Genomic DNA, 13,400 nt, shown 5'->3' on the forward strand with positions numbered 1-13,400 from the left:
CCTGTTAAAGATGGATCGTCTTTGCTTTGTTCTACTAAGACTGACTCTTCTCTTGTCAATGTCCCACATATACTGTAGTTCACAAGCACTCCATGCACTTCACACGTGTGTCCATGTGTGTGTGTGAAAGGGCTGGTATAAATCTTTCTGAAGGCTAACCAGGACAGCTGATCGACCACACAAATCAATACACCGATTGTTCGGAGATTCACAAGGAAGCTGGGAGGCAGTGGATTTGTGTCTGCTGTGTTTGTGTACGAGAGGGAGAGACAGTAGCTACTGCGCATTAAGGATTCAACCTTCCACCCATTCCACTGCCACTGGACTTTTATTGAAGAATAACAGGCAGAAATGAAAGAGGAGAATATAATGAATGGAGTGAGAGTGGGAGGTGTTGGTTGTGCTTTAGTATTCCAGTCAGAGGAGCGCCAGTGTCAAATCTCTCATCTCTGCTAATGACTGCAATCAGCCTAGCTACAGAGCACTCTGATCCTGTGGCACCACACTGAGCTGGTGTTTCTATGTGCTAGTGTTCTTGTGTGTGTGTGTTCAAATCAACCTGTGAGGGTGAGTCAGTTATTAATAATTGGCCTTAGTAAAATGCCAGGAGCTCTTGGAGTCGCAGAGGCAACATGTATCAGTGCCGTTGCACTGGAAGCACTTCACATAACTGCTTTTTATCCTGGGCCACATTCAATAAAAGGGAAGTTTGTGGATTACACTGAACAGTAACACCTTGTCTGCATGAAAAAATTAATGCACCTGAGACGGGCTGAGGGTTCATTTTGTAATATGATTGGTAGACCTCTCCAGTCAGGGCTCAGTGATGTCACAGCAAAGCCAAATGGAAAATAAAATACTGCTCCAGTCTGCAAACCACCACAATGCAAGTGAACTCACATTTCATATGTGAGTGCATAGCTTCTATTTTTGTCTATAAACAGTAACATAACTAATGCTATTAATCATAAATAGAAACATTTGGGGATTTGAGTTTGAGAAAATATATTTTTCCTATATGCAAGGGAGCTACCCCCTTCTTCGCTGTAGGACCTGAGGAGGCATTTTGATATCAAGTGAATTGATCACTTCTGAGACGAATGTTAATAAAGTGTATTGATCTCATGGCTTCTATATTTAAGCCTCAGCATTCACCTCCAATATGCTTGACTCTCCTCTGCGATAACAGCTGTAAAATATGCTTTTATTTTGAGCCACGTATCTGACATGAGGAATCATTCTAGTGTGATGTGGGAGGTTTTTACTCAGCAGCTTTAAAGGTGTCAGTCTGGTAAAGTGTCTGTGGAAACTGTTTCAGTTTGATTTATTCACCAAATATGCTCCACATGCTGTTTCAAGTGCTTTTGAAATAAAATGGAAGGGAACAGTCAGTTCTTACCATGTTAGGGCAACTTCTGTTAAATCTAGTAATGACATGACTTGTGACTCCTTCCCCTCTAAGGCAGTGTGCAAATGTTATTGCGGTGAGAACATACAGATCATTTTATAAAGGCCCTTTGTGCAATTATTTTCTTAGCGCCATCCTTTGACCAACACACAGTAACACCAATCCCCCCTGAAGTCATAATAAAAGACAGTACTAAGTTGGCATAAATGTTTCCATACATAAATAACAAAAGTAAAATTTAAATTTCCTCCATGTACCTTAATACATTATTAAAAAGTAATTTTTACTAAGCCACAAAATCAAACATTAACAATGTATTTAACAAATCATAATCATAAGACAAATGATAAAACAAGCATTTTTGTGGAATTTTCCTGACAGTCCTTTCCCCACCACTGATGTAAGATAATAAGTGTTTGAAGAAGCCTTGCAGTTTTTCTTGTTTGTTTTTTTGTTTTCTAGTGAAGGTTGAAATGTAATATAATTCTTATTTGAGAAAATCCGAGGCAGACTGCAAAAAACTGTAAGCCCTCTTTAACATAGTGACATTTTAAGACCAAAATGACTGATGAGTGTGTTTCCACAAACGGGTAAGAACAGCTAGATTGGGACCTGCTGACCCTCATAAACAGCAGACAACAGGAAGCATATGGCTCATGCCTCGATGGGTCCACCTCACCTGGGAGTCTAACTTCATTAGCTTCTCAACTCACCAGGGTTCTTGTCCTGGAAGTCAGTCTTGCGTTGCAGAGTGGATGGCAGGTCGTTGAGGCGGAGCGACAGCTGCCTCTTGAAGGGGGAGTTCTTCCCGCTGAGTGCTGGGAATCCCCGGAACGAGCCCTGTCGCACCAGCTGCTCGATAGGCGCGTGGCGGCGAGGGATGGCGTGAGGCCCGCCTGGTTCTTGGCGGTCCATGGGGGACGCTGCACCCTCGGGTGGGGAGGCGGAGCCAGGTGGGAGAGCTGGGATGCCAGAGGGCTGGTCTGCTGGGAAACAAGTGGGATAGATCAAGACATTATTCATGTCCCATAAAGATGAAATATTTCAAATATATATATACATAAAGGTTATTGAAGTAAACGTCTGCCTATGTGTGCTTGCTTTAGACTTTATATAAGGATGGACGACGCATTTTCATTCCAGAAATTAAGCCAAATATCCTGGATATGAACTGCCCTCTTGCTCCAAAGACGTCACTTAGAGCCAGAGTAGCAACAGCGGTATTGAGGTCCTGCCGATACTCATGCTCGACAAATCAGCTTTATTTATAAAAAACGTCAATCATGATGTTTTTTACAGAGGAGGCAGGATTGTCGGCCTGCAGTTCTGGCCGCTACCAGGAGGCCATTGAGGTGCATAGGCTTCCCTTTTGAGGAGCAGTCACATAGATATATATAAAGTCTAGATGTCTCGGCCAATGGAGTCGAACGTCCGCACATGGCGGCTATCTTGCCACAGGCAGCTCGCCCACCCATAACATTGTGTTGTAGTGGTACGTACTTTTTAAATAACCATAACTGGCTAAATTCTCAACCGATTTTCAAATGGTTCAGGGTTTTACAAACATCAGAGATGTAGTTATGACACTGCATACTTATGAATAATTATGTTATTTTCAAAAAAATAGTATAATATTCCATATAGGTACAAGATTTCCGTTTACAAATATACATCAAGATTTTTTTTATTTGAAAAGTACATGTACCACTACCAACACAATGTAATGGGTGGGCGAGCTGCCTGTGGCAAGATGGCCGCCATGTGCGGACGTTCGACTCCATTCACCGGAAACGTGGATGAGACATCTAGCCTTTATATATATATATATCTATGAGCAGTCATGCCTTCCATCTTTTTATACAGTCTATGGGTCACACTTTGAAATACCCTCCTACCTTTCTTCTTGTCCTGCAGTTTTTCCTCCCGATCGCTGCTGCTCTGGTTGCACCCGGCGTTGGCACGGAAGGAACCCTCGCGAACGAATGAGGTGCGGCTAGCATCGAAGGACGCCGTCACGCCGCACTCCTTCTCCCTGCGCTGCTTCCTCTCCAGACAAGCAGCGAACGCACAGCCAACTGCATGGCTCAGTCTCTCCCCCTATTGGAGTAAAAAAGGCAGCGATTAAAATAACTTTACGGTTACAGCCACGTTAACACCCACTGAGGGTTTTTACACTTTCTAAACAACAGAATAAGGGTTTGAACACACAGAGACACTTGTATGCAGTATGTGCTTAATGTTCATGAAAACCTTAAAATCAAATCCGTTCAATCACATGTAAAAGAGATGCTACAGTGATTCCAGTGCAACGATCAACCTAACACCTGGTTAAACATCAGCATGCCTTTTGCCTCTGAATGCAACTTATTCCAACCACCCTACTTTCCCATCGCCTTCCTGCCTGACATCACCTCTTCTATCTGCACAGACAGCTAGACACAGCTCAGTAAACACAGAGTATGTGCAGTTAAAACAGAGACACAGAGATGGACAGATAACTCTGTGGGCTTCTGTCTAATCCTCACTCCTAATCCTGCAGGTCTGTGCAACATTCTCCTCTATTCACATTAATAATTCAATTCAGAGTCTAAGCTGATGAATCCACGATTGGGGCTGAAACCACAATGCACCATGAAGAGACTGGTTCTATTGCAGTCGTTATTGAATATCAACCTGCTCATCCCGAGGTGCGTCAGATAAACATGAGGTTAAAAATCAATAGGTTATGCTGGCAACATAAACAATGAATCTAAAACACTCACACCATAAATCCCATCTATACATAGACGTTAGTGCTTCAAAATGGATTTATTTGCTTGATGATACATGGTTCAAGATTGTGTTTGTGTGGGTTCAACATTTTAAATAAGGCTGAAGCCGTGATTATTTACTTCTATTACCTGGGTAACGTATACAATCAAAAAAGCCTCACATTACAGAAGTTTAACCATGAAAAAAAGAATATTAATACATGCATGTCCTTGATTAATATTTCATCATCTCAATCAGTGTTTTTAAATTAACTAATAATAATCTTATACACTTTAGCCACTCTGGATTGAAAAATAAACCACTTTAAAGAGCCCACCTCACAATAAAATGAAAAATGTCTAAAAACAGAAAATTTGCAAGAAAAAAAAAGTTGTAAAAATGTAATTGTGAGCCGAAGGTAACAATAACTTTCAGGTTCTTTTCCAAGTGTAAGAAAACCTGATTCGAAACCCTGGTGACATTAGTAATAACGTTAATGAATAAAATACAGCCTTGGACCTGAGGATTACGCAACAATATCTTCTCTGGTTCACTCTTTTTGTTGAAATAAGATGGGAGATGTTTTATTGTGTGCGATCCAATCATTTTTAAGAACTAATGCTGGATGCTGATTTATCCATGAACTTTTATCAAGAAAGAAAGGGCGGGTGAGAGTCAAAAAACGAGTGGAACAGACGTTATCTTGGCGCTGACCTAACTACTGTTCCTGAATGGTCGACGGCAGGTTACTTGTCCACTCACCGAGTCTTTGAGAGCCATGAAGCAGTGGCAAATCCAGCGTCTGGTGGTCCCGTCTCTGCAGATGTAGGAGAAGGCCTTGTCATAGTTACGGTCAGGAGCGCAGAAAGAAACCTTCTCTATGGTCTGGTCCACGATGAGGTCCTGAGAGACGGAAGGGATCAGACACAGAGAGAATCGAAGTCAGTCCATTTGTCTACACTGTAGATCTCATCAAATCACATCTGACAGGACATTGTCTTTCTACCCAAATACAGGACCTTCAATAATAGGACACCAGCTTAAAGACTGATCCAGATCTTGACACACTGCCCTGAGGAAGTGCTCACCACTCAAGCCTATTTATACACCCATCCGTGACAGAAAAAAAGGGACCCTAATAGCCCTGAACCCTGTTGCTCACCTCAGGGATATTCTCTCTACTTACCCGTTCTTCACTAAAAAGGGTTATTCAGGCTGTCTCACTGTCTATAGACACGATAGAGGAGACTAAGAGGGGCCCCTCTCCTTCTCTATGTACATCAAGGGGCCCCGGCTCACCTCTTTGACTCACCCAAAACAGAAAGAGAAGGAAAACAAGTGCCGAGACACAAAGGAAAGGAAGAAAGAGAAAGAGGTATTCACACACTCATCCATGCACTTCCTTCCTCTCCTCCAGTGTCGGCGAAAAACAAAGAGGGAGGACGGGAAAGGAGGAGAAAATAAGGAAGGATTTGAGGAGAAAGAGGTGAAGGAAAAACAGGCCATTCATTGTGCGCCAATTAGTGATTGAAGGGGGATGCTGGTAACGAGGCGAAAGGCTGAGCGGAGAGCAGTGTGTGTGTGTGTGTGTGTGTGTGTGTGTGTGTGTTCCCCCTCACTGGTACAGTAAGTTGTTCATCCTATAGAAACACATCTATCGGTGTGTTTTCAAGAGTTTACTGCGTGTGTGTGTGGGAAAAGGTGACCATCATTACAGATCAGGTCCTTAAATCACTGAAAGGAAGAACACAGCACTGAAGTGTGTGACTCAGGCTTTTGTATGAAAGCAGAGAAGCTGCTCAGCCTTGTGCACAGGGAAAGTGCTTAAAAGAAAAAGACTTGACTCTTTCTTTCTATTGATGCATCACCAAGGTCGTGAGGAGCTGTGACTCTCATGCTCACCCACATTAACCCACGTGTACTGTACATTCACAGGCTTGGAACAATGTGTGGGTGTTATGTAGGGCATTCATGCTGAATCATGGGTGGAGGCAGGAGGCTTATAATTAACGTCTTTGCAACATTAGCTTGCATTTAGGGTTGATGAACACTTGGGTCAGACGTTGACTCTTCTTTGTTTTTAATCTCATACAAAAATATCTGGAGAATATGTGGAAACTTTATGAAACCACTTATTTTTCCAGATGAGAAAAGAGTGAAATAAAGTGAATATTAATAAAGCAATAATCAATAGTGATTAAAATAATAGGTAAGATCAGAAGAAGGAGTAAGCACATCTATAAAAATGTGTCTTTAAGAGAGATTTAAATGAGGATAAGGAATATGTCTCCTCGGGGAGATTGTTCCAAAGACCCATCACCTTTGGTCCTCAGCCAGGACTATGACATGGCTACTGAGGGAGGAACGTCTGAGGAAGAAACATCTGTCCCAGTGTAGCAGTGTGTCTTTTGAAACAAACACATTTGGGGGGCATTTTGCCTTTATTGAACCTGCATGAGAACCCACGTCACCATACATGGGGCACCAGCTCTACTGCTACAGGAGTGTGTCTTTAAAATGTTTTGGGACACACTGGGACTCTGTGACAGAGAGGGGAAGGATACTGTGTATCTACCTGAAACACATCACTGTAGAGAAGAGCAAGAGCGGGTGAGGGGGCTCTCTGCCTCTTTCCTCTATTCTGTATCGCTCTATATTCAGCTCTTCTTTCAAAAGCAGCAGTAGGAGGCCTCCCTAGCTGCCAGACGCTGCTCAAGTGCATTTGTGTGTGTGTGTCTGTGTTTACATGATCTTCCCTCCCCCACTATGCATCTTCCACAAGATACCATGAGTCACATATATCAGCTCTGAAACCAGATTGCTGTTGCTGGTATGAGGACAGAAAATGTCTCTTACCTGAACCAGGGGTTATCACAGGCAGAAAATACTATACTAACATGTGTCAGAGATTAAGGAGACTTCTCTGTCACCTGTTGTCACCAGTTTATTTATGTCATAATTTGCGTTTCTCTGATAGTTAGCAGGGCTACACAAAAACTACCGGACAGATTTCCACAAAACTTAGTGAAAGGATGTGATATGGGTCAGGAGTCAGTTCCAGGACCCGTTTTTTTTTTATGTTGTTACCAAATTCCCAGAGAATAATAGATCTTGATGGAAAAAATCTTGCACAATTAGATGACTGATATATGAGTGTGTACAATTTTTTGTGACTTGATTGAATTTAAGAGGACTATTGGGCCTTGGTGGAGGTATATCCGTTTATCTTCAGAGGCTGACAACACAAATACATGTGTGACACAAATCTGCCATCTTTGTGGCTAAGAGAGTGATGAGGTAAACAAGCAGGGACGCAAGAGAGGAGGACAAAAAAAAGAAACAGAGGTGACACATGCAAAAACAAATGTTTTCTTACCTTTGTTTTTTCATCGACCACCCTGAGACCATCAGCGGAAACCCACAACACTGCCTTTACTGTCTTCTTCCCACTCTAAAAAATACAGAAAGACATAGAGAACGTGAATGATTTGTGACTCAAGTTACATCGTAAATGTGCTTCAATCATTGGCCCGTTTCTCCAGGTGCTTCCTGACTGATTCTTGCAGAGGTGCAATCAACAAGCTATTAGCATGAACAGCCTGTTTTGCTCTTACATTTGCAGTTATGTAAGGCGATCATTACACCCTTTCAAGCAAATTAGGTTGCGGTGGGTTAAGAAGCGGAGAGGCAGGCGGAGCTAAAAACTGTGCCAGCTGGCACCAGGAGTCATTTCTCCAGAGGAGGACACCAGGCAGAGTTAATAACACACTCAGCATGGGCCATGCTAAAAATACATGAGCTGAAGAAGAGTGTGGAACTGTGCGTGTGCCTGTGTTTTCCTGTGCGTGTGTGTCTGCCAAAATCGGAGCACTGCAGAAAGTGTCTTTGAAACCCACAGCAAAGCAATGAGAAGCCTCCATTTTTGCATAATCCTACCAAGAGGAAGAGAGAGGAAGAGATAACCGAGGTGAAGACACAAGGAGTAGTGGAGGGAAAGGGGTGAAGAAGGAGATGAAAGCAAACAGAGGACGTGGAGGGAGGGGGCAACTGGAAAGACATTTTTTTAGCGCAAAAATCTGCAGAGAGGAGGGGCTGCTGCAGAAGAAAGATGCTGATGAAGAGAGAAAATTGAAAGAAACAGAATTGATCCATGAGGGAGAATGAAAAGAGAAAAAATAAACTGAATAGAGTTTTGAATCGCTGCAAAATACATTTATCATTTGCTAAATAAACTCCTCTGAGAAAGCTGATCAGTTTATAGAATGATTGTACGTTGGAAACAGAAAATATGCGTCTCGCTTTCTCATGCAAAGGTCCAGTCGGATCCCATTGCTCAAGAGAAGTGGTGGCAGAGCTACTGATGGGAAGATTGAGAAGAAAGTGACAAAAGACACATCATTGCCTCAGTGCAGAACCACTGAGTGTGTGCCACTGGCCGGTCGGTGTCACTGTGTTCACACGCTCCCTGATCCAATCCAGCTCCGGGGGAAAACTGTGTGTTTTTGTGTGTGTGTGTGCCAGTATGTGTTTATATGTGTCTATGTAAGCTCAGATCTCATTTTCCGCTTGGTATAGCGGGATCAGACAGAGAGCGACTGATGAGCAGCCCGGCCGACAGATATGGAATAAGACCCAAAGGAGAGGATGATGTAGGAGATTAAAGCGATGAAGAAGAAAAGAAACCACAACATGGGAGAGTGTTGAGCATTGTGGTGGCAATTATGACAATGTCAATCAATCAACATAGACTGCATTAACGGGAAAATGAGCCCAGAACAGAGGGGATGTCGCAATGTTTCATGTTCATGAGTGACCAGGTGTTCTGATAATAGCCTGTCCTTGGGGGATAACAACATCATAAGATAAGGAGCGTGTGTGTGTGTGTGTCTGTGTGTGTGAGCGTGTGTGTGTGTGGGTGTATGTAAGGGATACGTACAACTTTCAGCTTCTTCACTGCATCCTCACATACATGCATCCCTCGCGACTCCTCCACCTCCACCAGCCCCAGGTACTGAGGAGAAAAGAAAGCAGAAACACATGAAGCCAGAACCGGACAGATGTGGACAGATGTTGTTACATTTTTTACATCTAACCTCGAGGCCAGCGACGCAACAACTGAGCTGAACTGAAAGCGACATGAAAACCAAAGCATGAGACGTCATAATCACCAAAGCCTCATTAGCTTGTATCAGTATTTCTGTAAGTGCTGTGAAATTGACAGGTGTGAAGCTGCCAATAAGCAGGCATACAGGATTTGAACAGCGACATGTTGCTGCTGGTAACAAGGACAGGAGAGTAACTTATATCCTCACATCCCCTCTGGTTGTCTCTCCAGTGTTGAGCTGTGGTGTGTGGGGAGCCAACAGGGACACAATTAAAGCTCCAGTAGCCCGGCTGGAGTCAGGAGCCAAGTGAGTAGGAAAGAAGCAGAGCTCTGAGTTCAGTTAGTTTGGTCTCAGATTGTTGAAATCATATAAGCCTGTTAAAGAGGCTGCACGGCTTAAAATATCAGTTTGTTAGATTCAAGTTTTGCCAGTACGGCTTTCTGCAACACCATGACAACAAGAGCCCCTTTACCACTGGCCAAAAGAAAAACACCAACACCTGGCTTTTGTTCTGACATCGTAGTGGATACAATCGGTTAGCAAAAGACTGTGTATAGGACTAAACATGTATGTACAGGTATGTTTGGATGGGCAATTGGATTTTATATATTCTAATGTTACATTAATAATATAAAGGCTTCTGTGTTCTTAATATGCAGCAGGCAAACAGCAGGACCTCAGAAGAGCACTGCTGCAGCTCTATACACGGTGAAGGGCAGGACAAGTTTTAGAAAAGCAACGATGAACAAACAAATTTAACTCGAAATATGATATTACTGGACTATAATAATAATACAATAGACTTTAAAGATAGTAACCTTTACCTTTGGAGACCAGAACACTAATCCATAGGTCACTACTATCCATATCCAGAGAAAGTAAAGATGGAGAGCATTGAGGGACTACATCGTTTTTCAGACTTATGAGTTCATATTGGACTCCAAGTGACGGCGGGTCAACAGAAGAAATTCCCTGAAGTTAACTTGGGATATCCTGTTTAAGAGGCCACAGTGACCTTGACCTCTGACCACCCAAATGTGTCAACAATACAATGTCAACCTTGAGTCCAGGTTAATTTTCTTAATCTAATTTGAAGCAGTTTCTCGAAGGTGTTCCTGAAACGTTGTGTTCACAGTAATGACAGACAGACGACCCCAAAAGGTATCTGTTTATCCTGCTTGCATAACTAGTTTGATTTCCACTCTCCACTCCTCTTAACTTACTGCTGTTCTGAAACTTTTCTCTTAGTGTTGAGCTTAGAATGGTACTTTTCTTTTTCTCTGGTGCAGCTCAGCAGCTCTTGAAGAGGCATTAATAGTGCTTGACTCGTGAATACATTGGAGGAGTAATACTGAGCGAAGGCAGGCGAGTGAGAAAGAAGAAGTGAACAGAAGAACGAAGATTCAAGGGAAAAGGGAAAGCAACAATAGAGACGCTGATCTTTTTTTTTAACGACCTCCTGCTCCATTTCCCGTGAATCTTTGGAACATTACGACCAGGACCATTTTCCCTCGGCCTGCCTCAGAAGCTTACTCTGCCTTTTCCTACAGACACATCCTCCTTTGTTCCCTTTCCCTTTTCTCCAGCTTCCACCATTCAGTCTTTGTCCTTCTCTTCGCCTCTCTTATCCACTTATACATCTCCCTTCCTCATTTCATATCTCACAATGTCTCCCCGTCCCCGGCCGTGTGCCCTCATCCCTCACCCTGTCATTTCCTGTGGTCTCATTAATCTATAACTCCACCTCGTCGTCATTCCTCCCTCTCTGCCCTCCATCTCTTACTGCCATCATCTCTCCAGCTGCTCAACAAATCACTTTGACTCTCAGCAACACAGATGAGCCCATGTAATCAGTAAATTGGCCCATTAATAATGCATCTTTTGCATTTATTGCACATGTGGCACATCGCTGAGAGATACAAATATGAGTTTGTTCTTTGCCCAAAGGGAAAATACCACAGGGTTCCTGGGAGGATCCAATATCCTACTGATAACAAGATATTTTTATTTATTTGGCACGAGGAGGTGAATGTCATGATCTCTCAGTCGCATGTTGCCAAATATCAGACGTAAACAAATAACGTCCAGTTATTACTTTTATTTATGAAACTGTTATTGGAATATTTATGTTTGCACATTATGTCCATAAGAGGGCAAACCAACACAACCAGAGATATGACCATAGTTATATCTACACATAGATCTACAAACCAACACATGACTCTTTGGATTCGGACATAGGGCCGTGCACATTGTGGGGCTCTCAGGTTGCTTGTGCTGGAGTGGTTGATTATCCGCAGCTTATCTTACAACTTTATCTCTACGCTCCACACCTTTGCCAAGACTGATCAAACTTTCAAGTTACAAAGCTGTTATGGAATAATCTGTATTCAGAGAAGTGGAGCTGTGAGCTCTCTGCTATTGTTACCGCACGGCTCATCTTGATCTAAATTTAATTTTCAATCAATGATGTTTTGATGGGATGTTGTGGGACTCCTGTCCATCATGTGGTGCATTCAGTGCATGTCGGCCATAATATGTCTCACTCAGGTTTCAACATTAAAATTGTGCAATTATCATTTTCTATCCATATCATTTCAAAGTTACTGTATATGTGCAATACTGTTACACTGCATTTATTTGGTTTATATTGTATATATAATTTTCTGTTTTTTACATTTCCTTGTGTTAATACAGTGTTTTATTTATTTAACCTAGTGTGTATCTTCACTTTCTTCTTTGCTGCTTTAACATGGCAAACTTCAGTGGTACCAATAGTGTTTCATCTCGTTTTATTTTTACAATTGAATGTTGTTGATCATGTCAACTCTGTGTAGGGTACATTCAGTTATAGAAGGCTAATGTCAAATGAAAATTACAATATCAGTTAATGTCATTCCCAGCCCAGCGCTTAGATTTTTATCTTTGGACAGAGCCTTCATCAGTTTCTGGCTCCAGCTTCATACTTTAAAGATTTGGAGTTGCATTGATCTCTCATCTTTTTCTCAGGTAATAAGAGTTGTAAATACAAGTTCTGAATGGCTTTGTCCTCTGGCTCCCTGTGAACTCAATCGTCTCCTGTGGTGTTGAAGGACAAGGTGCTGAACAAATAAGGATCCTATGCACCTGGTATAGTTGAGCAACCATATACTGGGAAATAAGTTATGGTGAATGAACTGTGGGCTATGATCCAGGAAACTTTCATTTAATATTATTGGTGTGACCTTTTGGTTTATTTAATCGAGATATATATGTAGTAAAGTTTAAGTCCACCCCCAAACTAAAAGATGATTCTCTTGTCAATATGACTTATAGTCTTTATTCGTATTCTCCATTAATAATCTGCCATGGAAGGGAAACCATGAATATTTATTATATACTGGTCAGGAATGGTACAGAGCTTGAGTAGAACTCACCCGAACAGCGAAGTTACATTTGCCCTTGCGTACTGCCTCCTCGTCAGACTGCCACTGATGGGGTCTGCTGGCCTCTGGCACGTAGGTGGGCTTCTTCCTCCTCAGGCTCTGACGAAGCTTGTTCATCTCCGGGGTCACGTGCTCCCTGGTACTGCGGGGGCAAAAATAACAAAAACAACGGCTCAATAGGATGAAATAGGTAATCACAATCATAATTCTCTTTCATATAAGGACCAAGAAAAAACACATTTGGAAAAGCATAAATTTACTCTGAACATGACAGTGAGACTCATAAAAGCTAATTACATAATTTAATAAAGTGAGCTGAGCTATAAATTAAAAGAGCACCAGCTGAGAGCTTGGAGCTGTGGTCCTGTGTTTCATACATGATGACTATGAGTGAATAACACTTCCCGCCATGATTGTCTATTGATTCTCCACATAGACAATCCGGGCTACAGTGCACATCACACAGGTACAACGTGAACGCTGACGAACACAAAGCATCGAGCAGGATGCTTTCATCTCTCCAAGAAACATCGAGACTGCTGAGCGAATACTGATCAACGCACACACACATGCGCACACAGACACCCACACACATACACACACAAACACATGCACACACACTAATCTTTTTCTGAACACACTCCAGTCCTCTCTGCTGCTTAATTAGACCATTCAGCCCTCTGGCCTGTTTAGCGATGCTAATTTTCAAGC

General features: G+C 42.4%; 1 protein-coding gene across 2 annotated transcripts in view; it reads right to left on the bottom strand.

Annotated features, from left to right (window-relative positions):
* Positions 1-13,400, bottom strand: part of numbl (NUMB like endocytic adaptor protein) — a 57,548-nt gene that overhangs the window by 4,269 nt on the left and 39,879 nt on the right. The window contains exons 2-7 of one of the 2 annotated variants that reach the window (XM_062386794.1): positions 12,681-12,831; positions 9,096-9,170; positions 7,536-7,610; positions 4,922-5,062; positions 3,304-3,505; positions 2,122-2,391 (exon numbers count right to left, since the gene is read on the bottom strand). In XM_062386794.1, the coding sequence (XP_062242778.1) occupies positions 2,122-2,391; positions 3,304-3,505; positions 4,922-5,062; positions 7,536-7,610; positions 9,096-9,170; positions 12,681-12,806 (889 nt within the window). In that variant the 5' untranslated portion in view covers positions 12,807-12,831. Of the gene's footprint in view, positions 1-2,121; positions 2,395-3,303; positions 3,506-4,921; positions 5,063-7,535; positions 7,611-9,095; positions 9,171-12,680; positions 12,832-13,400 lie in introns of both variants that reach the window. The other variant, XM_062386793.1, reaches the window with a different exon arrangement.

This window comes from Platichthys flesus, chromosome 4 (genome assembly GCF_949316205.1).
Source record: "Platichthys flesus chromosome 4, fPlaFle2.1, whole genome shotgun sequence".
In the NCBI taxonomy this organism is placed as follows: Eukaryota; Metazoa; Chordata; class Actinopteri; order Pleuronectiformes; family Pleuronectidae; genus Platichthys; species Platichthys flesus.